At 41.2% G+C, this 20,328-nt stretch overlaps 1 protein-coding gene across 2 annotated transcripts in view; it reads right to left on the bottom strand.

Moving 5' to 3' along the window:
- Window positions 1-20,128, bottom strand: part of CCDC6 (coiled-coil domain containing 6) — a 63,886-nt gene extending 43,758 nt beyond the window's left edge. For both annotated transcript variants that reach the window (XM_084635014.1, XM_084635013.1), the window contains exons 1-2: window positions 19,573-20,128; window positions 381-530 (exon numbers count right to left, since the gene is read on the bottom strand). In XM_084635014.1, coding sequence (XP_084491140.1) covers window positions 381-530; window positions 19,573-20,109 — 687 coding nt within the window. In that variant the 5' untranslated portion in view covers window positions 20,110-20,128. The remainder of the gene's footprint in view (window positions 1-380; window positions 531-19,572) is intronic.
- Window positions 20,129-20,328: the final 200 nt, after the last annotated feature.

Here is a 20,328-nt window from a genome sequence, read left to right on the forward strand (position 1 = left end):
ATTCTTCACCTGTCTTACTAACAAAAGCTTAGAGTATTAGAACTCAAAGAATTCTTAAAATCCAATTTACTTTTCTATCTCAGTACAGAGACTGAAAATCAACGTAATTGCTTCACTTTTAATCAAGTTCTCAGTCTACAAAACCTGAGTTCAAACACCAGGGAAATGTTTGTTTAAAAAAAACCCACCTTTCTATTGAGATTTTCAAAAAAAAGAAAAGAGATTTGTTTTTTCCTCCATGAAGTTTTAGTTTTGAGCTATAGGTAAGCTAACCACATCCCTTTTACTGAAAATATGGTAACGAACAAAGTTTAAACTCGCCTCTTGAAGCTTGTCCTTTGGGGTCTGTGAGGATAAATACAAGCTGAGAAACCAATTACCTGCATCAGTTTCCTCGAGAGTTCATTCGTGAGAAATTCTTCTTCCTTTTCATAGTTTACCGCAAGTGTCTCTTTCTCCTTCTGCAAAGCTTGAATCTTCTTAAATAGAGTGTTGCTGATGAACTCCTCTTCCTGTTCTGCCCTTGCTTGCTGCAAAAAAAGACATATTGAAAGCTACAACTATTTCTCTTTGCTTCTAAAGTATTGTAAAAATAAATAAATAATTCTTTTAATCTGTCACCCAGACCTCAAAATTACTGTATACACCTTAGTAAAACCCCATTACCTTCATTGAAACTCTGCCTGCATAGTGCATGCAATATGTTCCTTTCTTTGTTTCCTTTGTATCAAGTTTGGAAGCCAAGTTATTTAGATCCAAGCATTCCCCCCCCCCAATCACATTAAGAAATGTCCAGCCTACAACTGGCAACAAACAAAAAAAACCCACCACACACTGTTGGTTGGGGGTGACTATCACCCCAACCTTTCAGCTTTTCTCCTTCGCAGACTGACTTTTTCAACCTTTCCTACAGACAAACAAGGTGGGTTTTTAAAAAATTCATCAATCATCCAGCAATACCACCTTGTCCATAGAGTTCCAGAGGACAGAGATTGGCTGCCACTTATTCCTCCAATCGAGAAGCTCTCTCTCCAGGAGAGAATCCCTACGTTTTACCAGAAGGAAAATGAAGTAGCATTCACACTCAGTCTCTCCTTGGAGGTTAAGTACTGTTCCACAGGAGATCAGCCCCACAAACTCCTCCATCTCCTGGGTCCTTCCTGAAGAGTTTAGATCCTCCTAACTCTTCTTTGATAGCTTAGAAGTTCTGCAGAAACATTACAGACCTGCTTGACGCATACTTTCGAAGCCCACACAGACTATGTCATATATGCAAATTGAACATCATAGCTAAATAATGCAACAGCCAAGCTCACTCCTCCAAAAATAGATCACACCTAACTAAAACCAACAGAATAAAACAAATTTAGAATTCTAGGCCAATTTTTTTTTTTAGGAAATTAGTCAATACAGTATTAACAAGTTATCAAAAATTTTAAAATCCTATTCTGTTGAACTCTAATATCCTTGTCATTTTGCCTCAAACTTATAAACAAACAAAAATCTACCCTGGACTAACATGCAGCATGTAAAGATTTAGGCAGATCAGTTTCAGTTTAGCAGGGGTGAAAAGAGACTTAAAAATTCAAGAACCAGAATTATAACGGGATGTTAGTCTAAATCTTAACTGCATCTCTGCAACAAAAATCCTTCAGGCAAAACCTAACAGTACACAACATATATTGTAAGTTCAGTAAACTTGCAACAGAAAGCTTCTCAGAAAGCTTAATACAATAGATAGGTCATTCCTATCTATTTGAAGGAAAGCCATATTCCCCACAGACAACTATTTTATTAGGAAACAGCAGCTACAGTTACTATCTGCAGTGAAAGTTGTTCAGAGAATCCTCAAACTTCTTTCAAATGCACAGGACTCTCGTCATACAAAACTTAACACCCTGGCAAAGCAGTCTGGTAGAATTGAAACACTCATGTTTCATCTGCCGTGTCACATATGTGCTATATTCAAACAAGGTCTGGAGCCCCTATCATTACTAATAATGTAAGAATGTGTCTGAGTGTCATATCAGGAAATTACAAACCAGTGTATAAAGGTCAGCAAGCTCTTGGACAAATGCTACATTAAGTTGTTAGCTTTCATCCTGAAGATGTCTAACATCGAAGACCTAACATATATTTGAATAAAATAATAACTGTCAAAAGAAGCTTTAAAAGGGAATTTAAATAGGGCAAGTATTCTCAGCCTCAAATCTATAACCGAGTCACAATGACATTCAGGATAGAGAACAAATACATACGTTAAAGTCAAATGGTCAGAGTCTATTGTCTCTGAGTCCTTCACAGCACAAACTGGTTCTTAAACCCCATTCCCTTCATTGCCAGTGACACACACCATTATTGTGGGTGTTTGCTTCTCAATGCTGAAGAGACATTAAAAAGACAATCCTATACTGTCTGCCTTTAAAATGTCTAAAATTAAACAAAACCTAGCACTTTGTTCTGAATAAGAGACCAGATAATTGACTGACACACTTAAGTAAAAGTACTAAGAGTTAAAGTTTAACTGATAATATTTAATCTTAACACAAGGGAATGCAGATCTATGTACTTGAGAATCTGAGTTTAACACTTGCCAACTATGAAATCAGATAAATATGGTACTGCTACTAGAACATGCTACGAAAGGATGCCAGGCCCCCGCTGCCATACTTTCTAACCCCTTGCATTCTTTCCTATAGAAAGCCTCCCTTTTGTCTGTAGACTTGGCCCAAAGTAATACCTGATTTACTTAGTTGTTTTAAAATATTCATTTATCAGATGCTGGTTTCCATTAATTGCTTTAATGTTGTCTAAAATACTGGATGAAACCCTGAATGTTATTGCATTATCACCACCAGCATTCAAATTTAAACACTCATTCCATAATCAAATTTCTCTTATTGACTGCAGTAATGAGTCTTAATACTTTGTCCACTGGGCCTCGGGGCTAAGCCTGGTCTTTTTGCAGTGTGGGCACAGCTCACGCCTGAGTCCCCAGATTTATGTCCGGATATTCTGCCAACACTATCCCACAATCCCCATGGGCTAAAGTTTCTCAGCCCTTCTGTCCCCAAAGTATCCACTCGATTTCCAGGAACTGGAAACATCCTTACTTCCCATGCTTACTGCTGGACTGGAAACACAGTTAAGCAGTTTCTGTATTACACAAAGCCCTACTCCAAGCATGCTGCTACTTGGCCACAGGAACAGAGTCATTCTCCCTCAAATGGAAGATTTACTCTCATTGTTGTAGAGTTCTTAAAAACATGCACCATGTGTCCTTTAAAGTAGTATCTGTTTGGCTTATGGATTTCCTGGCAGTTTTATTTCCACAAGAGAGCATTAGAACTGTATACACTATATCTGAGTACACAAAAATTTAACCTGTTGAATACAACAATACCTAGATATTTCTTACAACAGCCTTTGATGGTAAAGACCTTGGATGTCATTGTAAGAAATTAGTAGATACAGTTGTATATAACAAGAATTTATGAGTAACCTTTTGTGTGATTTTATATGGCTCAATGAAGCAACTACCTTACCAGACAGTCAAAGGTTGTTTGATGTGGAAACTCAGCTGGAGAACATCACATCTGTAAAAATTATCCATTGCTTAAAACACTGAATTAGACATTCTAACCATTCCTCTCTTTTCTAATTCTTTGCCCATTATCAATTCAAGAGCGTAACAAAAAGCTTTAGCAACTCAGGGTAACACTGGTATTTTTCTGTGTTACTTGTGAAGTTTTAGAACAGCAGCTTTTTGGTTTACTGCTGTTTGTGCACAGAGGTAATCTTGTCAAAGCACTGTGAACAGAGTTTGCTAAGTAATCAATACATGCTAAGCAAGCAGAGAACATAAGCACATAAAACACTGGTTTTGTTCAGAACCAACATAAGGATCTTTATTTATAGCTATCTTTTTAATGACAGATTTAAACAAAATGTTTAAAATGCAGAGATGTTCCCCACAAGATCATCAGTTTTAAGGTCACTCAAATTTTCTGTCTAAAGTAGTGCAGCTTTCAGGGCATGAAATACAAAGGGAGAAGGAGAGCGGAAGGACAAAGCTACCTGCCACCGTGGCATGCAATATTTTTTTAAAAATCAGGATTGCCATACTCAGTGTTGTCATGACAACTATTCATTTACAATTATTTGTTTTTAATATTGTAATTGTTCTAATTCAACATTTTAAATAATGACATTTTAAAAAAAAATCAGGTTGTTTGGATACGTGCTTGTTCACTAGTAAGTGGTAACTCTGGTTGGACCTTATAGCAACGTTCTTGCCTGCCACCACCTGCACCATCAGACTTAGCTCCCCAACACAGAAACCTGAGTTATGCAACAAAATAGGACGTCAAACGTATAAAAAGTGTGTTAGTCTGCAAGCTACACTTGCTTTTACTTTTTCTTTTCACTGACAGACCACCACTATTTCTTTTCCACACAACAGATCATCCCTCTTCTCTGACCCGTTCCACCATAGTACATTAGCAGCAACTTCACTTCAGTGTCTGTGGTGCACGCTGGAAGAAGTTATCAATAAAAACATTGGGGGAAGGGGGGGGTCTCTAGTCAGAAAGTTAAATAACCTCTTGGGTGGCTATATTACTGAAATAGATGTTCTACTCACAGAATATATGCTTTTGATACTAAGAGGAATGTACAGTCTTGTCCAAAATTTACCCATGTCTGCTCAAAGCCCAGCCAACAGCAAATCTTTGTTAAATATAACTAACTATTCTGCGTACCGCAAGTGGTTTTTTTGTTCAAAGATAGGTATGTGCAAAAACAAAGCAGAGAGAAAATTTCTTAAAGACCTTCTTGAACAGTCTTTAGAAAAAAATCCAAATTCAGTTTATTTAAATAATGTAGATTTCATAGAATCATATCTAAAGGATTTTGGCAGAATATAGAAGTGTGTTTCTGTTTTCCGCCAGGGTCGGCTTTACACTTCATTACAGTATACAAAGGAAGTCAAGGTATCATCTTGTTATTTTACTATAAAATAACCTACCTTCTCTAGGTAGAAGGTGTCACAGTTACAGGGCTAGTTGTGCCTCTGTTCCGTAACTGGGATCACTGATTGCACCCCCTCAGGCATCAGAACTTGAGCCTTTACCACAATTATCCAGACCAGGACCTGGATTATAATACCCTGCATATCCACTGTTTTTACCCTGCAGGTTTGACACCTGTGATTCTTCTCTTTGGGAGTCTGACAAATGGTGTATATAGTGACCCCTTTCCAGGTGGAGCCATCTAGACTTGTTTGCTACATTTCCAGAAACCACTTCTTCTGATTCTAGCCTTGATGTTGCTTCTCTCTGAAGCAGAAACAATAGTCACAAATTTGAACAAGTATTTTCTGTAGCTACTTGCAAAGCAAGTACACCATTTTTAAAAATGCTACTTTATCTCCTCTTTTGCGGTCTTCAAGTTGAAAAACAGTAAGAAATGGTGATCCAACTGGGCTGCAAAAATCTCATCCCCATGTCTCACTATATGAGAAAATCAGACAGAAAAAAGCGAACCCCACTGAGCATGAACATTTTTTTAATGTTATTGGTTACTGTCTGATTCATTAAAAACCGCACATAGTCCTTCTATAGAAAGCCACACTACAACACTGGGTGAATGTTATTTATTCATGTACCAGGAGTTTTAAATATCATGTTGTGTGTGCATCATTATTAATAACTACAATAAAGAATTCCAGGAAGTCTTTAACTATGCAGCAATAAGCAGGAACACTAAATATCAGGACAGTTTTATAGAACAAATAAATCTTGCAAATATTTCCAAACTTATCGGGAAGGAGGAGATTTGGGAGGAGGATAATGTACGATTTAAGCATGCACCCTAACATGAAGCAATCTTCTCTCTTTTATGAGCTGCTCCTCACCTTCTATGGACAGCTTATATCTCTTTTTACTATCACCTTATTTCTGGTTTCTATCAGTACCTCCCTGCTCCTCACATAGTTTCTCGATTGCTTCACCTCATCTTTGTTTCAGTCCCTCTCACTGAGGTTCACCCTCTTCCTTGGGAGGTGTTTGGAAGATCCCTTCTTTCCATATTCCCTGTCACCCATTTTACTTCCTTCTCTTACGAGGCCCAGCTTCACACTGATCACCCCTTTAGCTAACCAGAACTTCATGTCTTCAACCAGCGAGAAGGGTCTGACTAAAGAGAACACAACATGAGATGCTCCTAGACCCTACAAGCTCAGGGAAAAAGGCCAAACTAATATTCTCTACCTTAATCCAATGGAACTGCTTTCCTCTTTTTAGTGTCCTTGTTCTTTACACCCTGCATTTGTTTCTCTTCCCTCTATCCTATTTGTTTAGTCTGCTATTCCCTCTTTGAAGTCCAATTTGTGCATTTTGCTCTGCCCTGTTTTCCCTCCTTTCTCCTGCACCTTCAACTTGGTTTTTGGTCTTCCTCCCTGTCAAGGTTCCTCCCCCACTCTGAACTCTAGGGTACAGATGTGGGGACCTGCATGAAAAACCTCCTAAGCTTATCTTTACCAGCTTAGGTCAAAACTTCCCCAAGGTACAAAATATTCCACCCGTTGTCCTTGGATTGGCCGCTACCACCACCAAACTAATACTGGTTACTGGGGAAGAGCTGTTTGGACGCGTCTTTCCCCCCAAAATACTTCCCAAAACCTTGCACCCCACTTCCTGGACAAGGTTTGGTAAAAAGCCTCACCAATTTGACTAGGTGACTACAGACCCAGACCCTTGGATCTTAAGAACAATGAACAATCCTCCCAACACTTGCACCCCCCCTTTCCTGGGAAATGTTGGATAAAAAGCCTCACCAATTTGCATAGGTGACCACAGACCCAAACCCTTGGATCTGAGAACAATGAAAAAGCATTCAGTTTTCTTACAAGAAGACTTTTAATAAAAATAGAAGTAAATAGAAATAAAGAACTCCCTCCTGTAAAATCAGGACAGTAGATATCTTACAGGGTAATTAGATTCAAAAACATAGAGAACCCCTCTAGGCAAAACCTTAAGTTACAAAAAAGATACACAGACAGAAATAGTTATTCTATTCAGCACAATTCTTTTCTCAGCCATTTAAAGAAATCATAATCTAACACATACCCAGCTAGATTACTTACTAAAAGTTCTAAGACTCCATTCCTGATCTATCCCCGGCAGAAACCAGCATATAGACACACAGACCCTTTGTTTCTCTCCCTCCTCCCAGCTTTTGAAAGTATCTTGTCTCCTCATTGGTCATTTTGGTCAGGTGCCAGCGAGGTTACCTTTAGCTTCTTAACCCTTTACAGGTGAGAAGAGCTTTCCCCTGGCCAGGAGGGATTTCAAAGGGGTTTACCCTTCCCTTTATATTTATGACACTCCCTTAAAAATGTACTTGTATTTCTGCTGTTGAATTTAGCTTTCTCCCAGCAAAATCAAAGAATGTCCTGCAGAGTCACTTCACCCTATGCATATTGGTGATCTTCCAGTTTCTCCCTGAAATTCCACTCTATTGTACTCTGTATAATTCAGAGTGAAATTAAAATAATTCAGTGGGATCATCTTGCAGTCTGCAGTGCACAGAACATAACAGAATGGCAGGGAGAGCAAAAGAACTGGGTAGCAAGCACTAATTGAACAAGGTGCCTGATGAGACAAAAAGGGACCCTGCTTGATCTTTAAAAACTGAACAGAAAGTTTTTCAACACTAGAGAATGAACCAAGCAAACATTATGCTTTTGCATAAATTTGGTCAATGTGTAGCAACAGTCATCTTCCTCCCCAGTGTGCAGTCCCATGTCACTATACCCATACTGCATAGTTACAATTGCCTCATTTGCAGTACAACGTTCAATTTATGACCTATTGATGAACATAAGTCCTGCCTTTGCCTGCATCTGCTCCTAGATCTCATGAAAATTAAGAGTTTAATAATTACTAAAGTGGGGTAAGGGTGATGGATGAAAGAGCAGACAATGAAAAGTTGTATGTCTGCAAAACATGCATTTCTCCCCTGTACCAGGGGGACAGATTCCAGCCACACCTTTTGAAATGAGCACTAAATTTCAAACCCCATTATAATGAAGACCACAACTTCAAACCACAACTAAGCATGAAAATAAAGATACAGACAGACCCTTTCTGAGATGAAAGTGGGCAGTGCATCCATTAAAAAGAGCACATTTCACGTTTACAAAACCCCTAAAGTTTAGTATTAAACCAAGAAATGCTCTGCCTGCTCCAGAAAGGAAAAAACATGGCACCTTTCTAGCAAGAACTAGAACACGCTTCCCTGGATAGCTGCAAACGTGGTTTTTATGCTCAGCAGAGAAAGATTCAAATAGATTAAAAGGCAAACAATGTGGGAACACAAAGTTAAGGTAGCCCAGATATAGCTTGTAAAGCCTGTTTTTAAAAGAAAATAAATTACTTATGAATGCTCAGAGGAAGGGGAGCATGATTAGGGATGAAAGGTAGGTGGTAACAGCGGAAGAAGGATTTGGGTATGTAGTGAGGGATGGGGGTATTATGGGGAGTGGGATAAAAGGGAATGACTGGAGGGGCTCGGGTGACGGGGGTGGGATTAGGGGAAGTGGGAGGGATAGCAGAGGGATTTGGGGGGGATTAGTGGTACGGGGGTCTGTCATCTCTGAATTTTCCTCGTGTGTGTGTTCTGGGATCTGTGGGCACCCTGCCCCTCTGAAGGTGTCTGAGCCTCTCTTCTTGCCTGCCATGTGTTTTGGGACTTGGGGGACCCTGCTGCTCTTGGAGTGTCTGAGCCCCTCTCCTTGCCTTTCCATGTGAGCTACGATCTGGGTGGAGGGCAAAATGAAGGTAACAAATTTAAACATCTAAAATCCAGAAAATAAATAGTAAAGATACACATATCCCAAGTGTAGGATTGGTGAGGGGGCACAGGCGCTGGCTGCCTCCCGGCCCCAGGGGTGCTCACCCCCCTGCTCCACCCCAGGCCCTGCCCCCACCTGACCTCTTCCCCCAAACTCCCACACTCACCCTTCCCATCCCCACTCCGTCCTACCTCTTCCTGCCCCCACGGCCCCACCCCCTGCACTGCCTCTTCCCACCCAGTTCCACCCCATCCCCGCTCCTGCCCCTCCATCCCAGCACCTCCAGCACCCCACGTAACTGCTGATCCAGCCGTGGGTGAGAGGTGCTGGGAGGGAGTGGGGAGCCAGTGCTAAGCACCCACTAATTTTTTTTCTGTAGGTGCTCCAGCCCTAGACCACCCACTGAGTCAGCGCCTATGTGAGGGGGCTGACCAGAGTATGTGTGGGAGAGGCTCAGTTTGGAAACGGAGAGGACTGCGTAGACCTGGGGCATGGCTAGAGAAGCCTGTCTGAAGCAGGGGCAGGATTCCCAGATAGGGGTGGGTATTTCCCCCCCAAAATAAAAATTCCCCTTCCACAGAGGTAGATTAGAGCAACTTGCCTGCTTCCATCCCAGGCCAAATTTCTGCCATGGGTTGGATTTGAACTCTCAGTGCCTGCGGTGGTGCTCAGAATGATACTTTTGGAGTCACTCAGGGCCTCTAATATAAAGAGAGTTTTCCAGATACTTAGCCCTGGTCTGCGCTAAGAAATTAGGTCAGTATAACCTATATTGATCAGGGGTGTGAAGAAAAGAAAACAAACCCCCCAAACAATCTAACCCCTGCTGTAGACAACATTATTCTCCTATCAACTTAACTACCACTTCTCAGTGGACTACCTAAGCCACAATGCCTTCACTGGAGTACCACTGTGCTGGCGCAGCATCTTAAGTATAGACACAAGCCCTGAGAGAGAGAGAGAGACAGACAGACAGACACACACACACCCACCCACCCCCAGCAGGCATGCAAGATGACAACAGAGCAGCAGCAACTGCGTTAGGGGCAATCAGCTTCTCACAACCCAGACAGGGAGGTAACTGGGCTAACTTAAACATAGGATATGTCTACACTTAAGCAGCTGCAGCAGAGCAGCGCCACTGCTGTAGCCCTTCAGTGTAGACACTACTTACATCAATGGGAGGGCTTCTTCTATCGGTGTAGCTACCTCCCCAAGAGGCAGTAGCTAGATCGATGGAAGGATTTTGTCAACCTAGCACCATCTATACCGGCAGTTAGGCTGGCATAGCTACATCCCACAGGGATGTGGATTTTTCACACCCCTGAGAGACTTAGCTCTGCCAATGTAAGTTCACAGTGTAGACATGCCTATACAAAAGCTACAAGGAAAGATTAAAGGTTATGTATAGGGAAACGTGCATGTAGACCTCGCCTGATTTATTTTACTCTTTGCTCTGCAAGTTGTGTACCTATGAATGAATGAATGAATCATGCTATATTTTTAAGAAGCCGATTTTGAGTGACTTTAACAACCCAACTCCTCAGACTGATGAGGCATACAGGTGCCAAAGCGAGATGGGCCTGTTGCATTCACATGGTTGGGAAACCGGGTGAGCCGCAGCCCAGAGATCCAGTCAGAATGGCAGGACTGTGTGGTTCACCCAGAGTGGCAGACATGAAACCAGGTCTTGCAACTATGTGGTATGCCTGAGAGAGACTAAAACGGTTCTAAGGCTCAATTTGCCCTGTAACTTGACAACAAATACTAGAAGCTACAGAAGAACAGAGAAATAGAAAAATTTCACGTAACTCAATCCCAACATTTTTGAATGATATGAAACTCAAATACCTGCATTAAAGTCCCAGTATGAATACAACATGTTTTCCCTAACCCAAACAAAAGAAATCCCTCTCAATTCAATGCAAAAGAACTACTTGGATATAGCACTGCAAAGTACCATCCTAATAATCCCACCAAGATTGAAGATCTACAGGTTTAAATGCTTTTTTATTTGTAATAATTTGAATTAAATTCTATATAAAATAGAAACTTGTCAAATTTATATCTGCAGAAGTTATTTTCACTGGAAGTCAAGATGCCAGGGAGGAAATGATGGCAAAATATTTTCTACCAGTCTATTTGTTATAAATATCTAGTATACAAACTGTCAGTATTCTAACAGAAACACTGTTACAGTTCTTGAAGCTTTTCTATTTTACTTCTATAATACAGTCAAATAGTAAGTGTTATCACAACATCTCGACAACGTCTTCCTCTGGAAACGTAATGCACTAAAGGCTAGTCAGCACTACTGAATGTAAACCGACTATGCATGCACCCTTTTCTACCATCTATGAAAGTTGGCCAACTACGCAGGTAACAATATTACTCTTACCACAGCAACCTAAAGGCCAAAAAGTTGACAGAGTTCACTATTTAGTTTCCTTTCTCCTTTGGATACTTCTACCTAGGATTCAAGTTCTGTAGACACTTCTTAAACAGAGACAAGTGTAAAAAAAGAACAAATGAAACCTCTCTTGCATATTTATCCATTTTTTCTGAAAGATTTCAAGGATTAGACAGTTCTATCATGACTGATAATTTACTGCTCCTTAATGATACACAAAGTCTGATCCCTGACTCTCAAAAGTCGGTATTAATAAAATGGGCATTTCCCTAGATTTTGCTGATTACTTGTGCTAAAGTTTTGCTTCAGCTTTTGCATTATCTTAGTAATTTCACACCTAAAGTTTCCCCAAATATATTTTTCACCAATTCACCCCACTCTGCAAATATATTCAAGACTTTGTCATGTCCCTAGACACGCTACCATTTGAGCCACACTGCAGCCAGATAAAAAAAATGTTCCAAAAAGACTGCCTACTAAGCCCTAATGAGTCGAACTGTGAACAGTCTATCCTACACCCAGCAGGAGCCAAACAGAACAAAATAGTGGTCCAACCCATTTTTACACAAACCATATTAAAATATTTGGGCTTACAGGTACATCTCAGACTTCTTTAATTTTGTATATTTGACATTCATTTTGAAACGAAAGTTCAATGAACAGCTTAAGCCTCGCACATAGGGCTCCAAATACTATCCATTAAAAAAAAAAAAAGAAGAATACCCAGTCTCTAAATTGTTTTCCACTTTAGGCTTCATTCTCCACTTGTCCACCTCCAGACACTGATGACTGGCAGAAACACTGTTACAGTTCCTGAAGCTTTTCCTTCCTTTGTACCTTCCCCACCACCACTCTACTCACCACTCCTTAAACACCCCCCTTTGGATTCTTCCTACCTACTTCTTCCTTCCCTCCCAAATCTTCATGCACTTAAGGTGAACTGCAAAGATATTTGTTTTTTTTTAAACCCAAATGTTGAAGAGACTCTAAAAGAGAAAAAAAGTATATTAACAGCATATTTTGCATTGTATTTATAGTAAACTGAAATATTAACTTTGCTAACTTCAACTGTTAGGGCTGAAAGTTTACTAGCCAGGTCATTGTCTCTGACTATATATAAAGTTTCAGCAAAAACAGTATGAACATGAGATTGAAGGAAAATAAGTTGTTTTGCTGATGCCAACTGTTCTGTTGAGAAACTGCAGTATCTCTGTAGTGCATTTTGCTTTACCCATGAAAATCCATCCAAATTTGCTTAACTTATGAGCCACTGAAAATTTGAACACACTCAGCAGAGGTTTGTTAGAGGCTGGCAGCAAATTTCTCCAAACTTCGTGTCTGCCGAGCACGTTTCATCCCAATACTGAGCAGGGAGTTTTCCTCCAACTGCTCTTCCCAGCTGCCGGGAGCAACGGTGGCACTGGGCCCTAGAACTAAGAACAAGGGAACTCAATCTCTCCATTCTTCATGCTCCCTCTATTGGCATCCAGACAAGATAGAGGAAGCAGCCAAACTCAAACACAGAGGTATGAAGAGCAGAGAAACGACAGGGTAGGAAGGTAAAGAAACAGAAGGAAAGAAAAGTCTAACCACTAAAACACACGCCACTCCAGAACCTGAAATAGAATCCAGGATTCCTGAGTCTTAATACTCCTCTGTCAGCAAATACCTGTAAAACCCACTGGCAAAGCATGTGTGTCATCCCCTTCAAATGACAGGCCCACAGAGTATAACTGCCTACTACTGGTTATTCCATTAGCTCATTCAGCAGAGGTCTATGCTGTGGATCTGATTGTTCCAAAGCCATTACTGAAATATTTGGGCTTTTTCATTTTACCTTTTTTAAAACAAGCTAAGAAGTGACATTTATACGAGCTATGTCAAAATAATGTTAAGGTTGCAATCTCAAGCACTCAAAAGTTAGGAAATGCCAGAATTAAAGTTGCCTATAAGGTATCTTATCTAACAAATTGAATAAAATTATTATAGTAAAAAAAATTAGTGAAAAATAAGGTCCTAATGCTGCAAACACAAGAAGGTACACAACTGTACTCACATGAATAGTCCCATTGACTTAAGTTAAGCAAGTGCATAAACAGCTGCAGAATCAAGAACTAAAATTATTTTTCTTAACATTACTGTGGCATGCAGTCTGTCACTATAAAACAAAATTATTGCAGTGTTAATGAAAAGCTTAGGCTTTCAATACACTAACCAAGTTACTGTAAACATTTTACACCCATCCCCATATTTTCAAAAACAGAAGTCCATATTAGGCACCTAAGGGCAGGAATTTCAAAAGCACTTAACTGACTTGGGACCACAAGTCCCATTAACTTTACACGGCAAATCATGACTGGAAATGATTTCACATGGCTACTTGCCCCCACTTTCTTGCCTTATATAAGTCCAAGCCATAGAAGGTGATATTAACTGCAAATATAGCACAATTATTTGCTCATCAATTTTTTAGTTGGTGTTGGTCTCACAGTAAGGAAGTTAATGAAGCCCTTGGCATGTCTTTTTAAGTTTGAAACTTCTTAGTAGAAAAAAAAATGTAAAATTGTACCAATTAGAAAACTAAAAAAAGTTACAATACAATCATTTGAGAAATGTAACACTATAAAAATGTAAAAACACAATCTGATTTAATTTTTAAAAAGTTTAAATAAAAAAAATCATGATCTAAATAAAAACAAATTTTTAAAGACGTTATTTTTATCTACCCTGGTACCAGGCACCCAATGTACTGAATGAGGCAAGGATCTTGTGGAAAAAATGGTATGTACTGATGTAGTAAAAGACTATCATAATGCATATGCACAAGGGAGCGAAATTAAGGTTAAGCAACTTACTTCTGAAATTTCTTAGTGATTGACTTTGTAACACTGTAAACGTAACATTGTCCTAATGTAATGTTTTTGTATGTAATCTGATAATACTTCACATCTGTACAGTGCTTTGTTTTTAAAAACACAGCACAAACTTCAATCATCCCAACAACGGCCTTCAATGTGGTTATGCAAGAATGAAGACAATTTCAAGATGAAGCAGTTGCACAATTATAAATTATTCTCTATTTGGCGTGCAATCATTGGTGACAATAAGGAAGAAAATACTTAATGCCCAAACTTAATTTGCAGGCCTGACAATCAAAGAAATCTTTGTAGTAACATATTTTACCAAATTTGATAAGGAATCAGTAAACACGCAAACATGAAAGCTTATGCTCAAATAAATTTGTTAGTCTCTAAGGTGCCACAAGTACTTCTTTTCTTTTTATGAAATCTTAATGCCTTTTTCCCCCAGACTGACTATTCCATGTAGAAACACACTTTAATACAGGCTTTTTACACAAAATATCCATGTTCAAATTCACCCCTCTGCCACCAAGAAGTTCACACACACAAAGGAAAGAAAGCAAGCACTCCTTTGCTAACACTGCAGCAAGCTTTAAAACAATTCCAAAAGCTGTTTGCATTCATGCTGAATTCAGTGATAATGGGGCACAAATACAAAGACTAACAAAAGCCAGCCTTATTAAGGGGGAAAAATAGAGGTTTGCCAAAAAGAAAACGAAAGGAGAAAGTTTTCAACATTTAAAGATGAAACCGCACAGAGAACTAAGTAACTGAAATACAATTTTAAAGTGTCTGCAATGCTAACACACTAGAGTACAAATCAGTGTGTGTTGTAAGGGTCCTTGATAAGAAACCCCATGCTGGGAAGACTCGCATTCATCTATATACTTGTGTGTTCATTTAAAACAATTTCATCTCCATACTTTATCTGTACACAAATGGGCATTCTCCTCCTCAGCTCATCTTTGCCCTGTGATGAAATCAAAGCTGATTTGTAACATCACCATCATTTCTATAATAGGAAATAAACATGTTACATACATTTACAACTTCTCTACGAGACCAACAATGAACTTAGGTTGAGTTGCGAGGGAGTAAATACAAAAAGCTATATTGTACTAGTAAAAAGCAGAGTAAATGACAAGCAAAGTAGAACAACTGTTTCCCCTTACACACCTCCCCAACTAAACAGTTATTTATACCTGCCCTCAATCAGCTCTCACTTAAACCTTTTCAAGGCCAGAGAAAAGTGATCTCCAATCATTTTTATATTGAGTAATAGGACAATATCTGGAATGCAAATGTGTTTATATTAATGATGGTTTAAAGTCCTGACAAGTTATAAATAGAGCCCTACCAAATGCACAGTCCATTTTGGTCAATTTCCTGGTCACAGGATTTAAAAAATAGTAAATTTCATTATTTTAGATATTTAAATCTGAAATTTCATAGTGTTGTAACTGTAGGGGTCCTGACTCAAAAGGGGGTTGTGGGAGGGTTGTAAGGTTATTGTAGGGGGATCACAGTATTGCTACCCTTACTTCTGTGCTGCCTTCAGAGCTGGGCCCTTGGCCAGCAGTCGTCACTCTCTGGCCGCCTAGCTCTGAAGGCAGTAGGGCAGAAGAAAGGGTGGCATAGTATGGTATTGCCACCCTTACTTCTGCACTGCTGCTGGTGGGGAGCTGCCTTCAGAGCAGGGTGCCTTGCTAGCAGCCCTACAATAACCAAGCAACACCACCTCCTACAGCCCCCTTTTGGGTCAGGACCACAGTGTGAGAAATGCTGTCTTCCCCTGTGAAACCTGGTCTTTTGTACACGTTTACCTTATACTATACAGATTTCATGGGGGAAAACCAGATTTCACAGTCCATGACACATTTTTCACAGTTGTGAATTTGGTAGGGCCCTAGTTATAAAGTTATGTTTTCTGATGATCCAAGACACTATTATAACATATTTAAAAAATACGTATTAATTGACACCTTTAATACTTATAGGCTGAAAATGTCCAAAGAGCAAGAAGTTGACTTTAGAAATGGTAAATGACCTATAATTCTAGTCCTGTTGCACTGCCATAAATTACAAATATATACTTCTATTTGACAGAGAAATTGTGAACAGTTCTCCAGGGCCTCCACTCTCCCCTTGCTGATTTTATTTTCCTAATCATCTCTCTTTTCTATATTTCAGCAACTATTTCAAACAAGTGACTGCACTCTAGTTCGCCCCTTTGTGCTCATCAATATGTCACATTCTATTTTCAGAGTTCTAAACTGCCGAGCATTTCTGACTGAACCCACTTATAAGAGCTAACTGTACAGAGATCCTTCTGAAGAGGTTAGATTTTCTCGTATGCCCACAGGTTGCCATAGATATGCTTTACTTCTTTTCTCTATTCTTCTGAGATTTTTTAAAATAAACTTCACTTCTGGATTTTAGATCTGAACAAAAATAGCACCTGTTTATAAATTAACATCTGATTAATAGCGAATGCATTCAGTCCCCAAAGAAAACCCCAGAGTATAAATTTTGGAAATGAGTGCAAAAATCTAATGGTTATCTTTAGAAATTACACACAAGCAAGTATATTTTTGAAACCATGCTGAGTATATCTCACTGTAAATGGCAAAAAGAAAGTCTCTGATAAGATCTCTCAGCTTTCATTTCTGGGCCAGAAGATACTATGCTATTTAATTTAATAAAAACATGGCATATGCCTCTTGTAAAGTAATAACAGAACTGTATATTTCCCTGATTAGTCAAGGATGACAAATATAGCACCAAAATATTACTGTATTTGATTTCATGCACTTTTCCTGCAGACATCCTGCTGGACATTCAAATGGCTATTAGGAAAGCAGGAGAGAGGTTTCTCTTGAGGAGTTCCAGATTCCTTTTCTTAGCCACCAAACCTAACAGTCTATATTCTCCTACCACCAATAGTAAAAAGCAAATTGGGTAGCCAAGTTATTGGTAATATATTTGTAATAAAGCTAAGAATTTGCTAGGCCTGACATGGATAAAAGATCACAGTTACGAGCATTTGCACTCTAAGAGACTCATCCTGCATATCAATGTGACTATTCACCTAAGTAAAGGTGTACAGAGCCAAGACCAAATTTCAATGAATACAAGTATGTAGGGTTATTTATAATGCCACAGAATTTTGCTCATGACTATAAAACAATATGCTTGCATATTAGTTTTGATAATGCAATTCTAACTACCATCACAACCACTATTCACCTAAAACCACCGAACTCTAAAACAATGGAAAACTAGAGCAGCTGCATGTTAAACATATTTACATATTTTTTTTTTTTACTCAGGATTACCTAATCCTATAATTCATGATGCAGACAGAGTTCTAATTATCCTCCTAAATGTTCATAAATCAATGACCCTTCCTCACATAGGCTAAGGCAATGTGTTTCTCACAGTTTTAAATTGACAAAGTTTACAATAACTGTCCTTGCATCTAGGGGCATTTTTTAATACTGGCACACTTTTTAATCCTGTGTTTCTACACCTGCAACAATGATGCTAAACAGTCTTATTTTAAAGACTATTTTTACAAATCAACTTTTCAGCCATAATTTAAATGAGTTTCCATCCAATCTATTCATGTAAAATGGGTAGTGTGCACACTAAAAATACGAATAAAATACCGGTTTCAGAGTAGCAGCCATGTTAGTCTGTATCCGCAAAAAGAAAAGGAGGACTTGTGGCACCTTAGAGACTAACGAATTTATTTGAGCATAAGCTTTTGTGAGCTACATCCAATGAAGTGATCTGTATGCATCCGATGAAGTGAGCCATAGCTCATGAAAGCTTATGCTCAAATAAATGTGTTAGTCTCTAAGGGACTAAAATACCGTAATGGTAACCTGCATATTTTCTTACCACTTGTCTTCTCAGATGAGGAGTGAGAATTGAAGATGTACTGAATGTATCCATAAATTATGTATCCTTAAATGAACTGTCTTCCAGTCCATTCAACACCATTCTTTACTATGAGTGACTTTATGGAATGTCTATATTCGTTCTACATAAATCCCAGAACCCTTACTTCCCGTAAAATATTCATTTATTTTAATAAACTTGCATGTTAATGATCAATTACCAAATAAAGCCATATAGATCAGAACCTATCTATTAGCACCGAAGTAAGCAACTATACTTCATTAGCCATGGTGAGGAAATCAGCATGTTTTCTCATCGAGTTGCAAATTTTAGGCCCCCATCCAGAGAACCTTACGCTGGCACAGATCCAAAAGCAGGATCAGGGCCGTAACCAAGTGCAGTATTTACAATACTTCAGAAACACTATAAAACAAAAGGCAGAAAGTATAGAATCTTAAAGGAGTCTGATTATAGCTCATTCTCATTTTCTACTCTAGTTTTCATACAGTAAAGAACATTAAAACAGGAAAATATTTTAAATAAACTAATTCATATGGCACCCATTTTGAAAGACTTCGCCTGAGTTAAATTTTTCTGCAAGCATTTGAGAAAGAGAGAAAGAACAAAAATGTGCCATTTATGCAAGAGTACATTAAGACTTAGACAGCTCTGAATGTGTTATGATTAGATCCATTTTACTTGAAAGGTTTGGCACGAGGAAACTTCTTTGAGCTGCAACAGCAACAAACCCTGCTATTAAAACCCAGTGTTTTAAACCCAGTTCTGTGCCAACAGATTCAGGTATTGTAGTAGTTCCCCGAGGCCCTTATCAGCATAGAGGATGTTAAAACTTTACTAAACTATTTCCAATTATGTCAGACATCTAGGGACCCAACCCAAACACACTGCAGCACCGCCAACGCTTTTACCCCAACTGCCAGACAGGTGCGCTCAATGTTTACTCCTTTCTATAAGGAGGTGACAAGCTGCAGAGAAACAGGAACGAAAGCCTGTCAGGGAAGAGCTTGACCTTCTCCATCCGTGGTCCCCACCGAGTGGGGCGCAGACACGGTGCCCGACCCCCCCCCCGGCTCCTAGGCAGAGCCCTTCCTAGTGCAAAGCGCTGGGAGTTTCCGAGGTCACGGAGTTCTCCCCACAGAGACATCCCACCCATCTCTGGGTCGCTTTCCCGTCAGCAGCTCGTGCATTGCTCCAGCACCTTCTTTCTGGTAATTACACCCCCACCTCCGCGGCGGAGAGCGCCTCAGGACCCCGCGCCACTGGCAGGGCGGGCAAGGCCAGCCACCGAGCGAGGGGGTGCCCAGGGGTCGCCTCTGAGGGAACCCAGCAACCCCACCGCAAGCCGCCCAAGCAGTGGGGTCCCTCCCCAGCAGGCGGGTCTCCCCTTCAAAGCGACGCGGGAAAGCCGTCCGGCCCAGCGGCGCCTGGAAGCCGGGCGCCTCCCTCCCGGGCCGGCGGGGGCAGGCATGGCCCTGCCCAACGCACCGCGCCGCAGCCCCGCGCCGAGCCGAGCCGGCACTCACGATGGTGACGCTGGCCTTGCGCAGGTCGCGGTTCTCCTCCTGCAGCGCTTTGCACTTCAGCTTGTAGGTCTCCAGCTCGATCTTCAGCACCTTGTTCTCCTGCTGCAGCGAGGCCAGCCGGTTCGTCAGCTCCTCCAGCCGGAACGGCGAGATCACGATGCCGCCCGCCTTGCCGCCCCCGGCGCCGGGGCCCGCCGCGCAGCCCGCCGGCGCCACGCCGCTGCCTCCCGCGCCGTCCGTGTCGCTCTCGCTGGCGCTGTCCGCCATCGCCGCGGCCGCCGCCTCCCACCCAGCCGCTGCCTGCGAAGGGAAGAGGGGCGGGGGCGGGGCCGGCCGAGACGCAACCGCCTGGGCCGGGCGGCAGGGCGCAGGCTCCGAGCCGCGCTCGCCGGGAAAGCGGGGAGCTGCCCGCTGCACTGCCAGCCAGCCAGCCCACAGCGACACTGCCCGCGGCCCGGCGCTACTGCAGCCGCCCCCGGGAGCGGCGCTGCGCGGCCAGGGCAGCGGGGAGCGCCCCGCCCCTGCCAGGGCGCCCATCTCCTTCCTCTGCACAGGCGGCCAGTCACGGCAACCAGAATCCCCCGCGCTGTGACCCCCCGCCTCCCACTTCGCAGCCTCTCTCTCTCTAAACCACCCCCCAGAAACCCATCCCCGCAGCCTACCCAGCCACCCCTCGCTGCTGCGTGTCCTCTGCCCCCACCCTACTCCTGCAGCCGCCCCGGCAAACCCTCCTCCACCCTCGCCCTCCCTACCCTC

This window comes from Lepidochelys olivacea (genome assembly GCF_965140295.1).
Source record: "Lepidochelys olivacea isolate rLepOli2 genome assembly, chromosome: 7".
In the NCBI taxonomy this organism is placed as follows: Eukaryota; Metazoa; Chordata; order Testudines; family Cheloniidae; genus Lepidochelys; species Lepidochelys olivacea.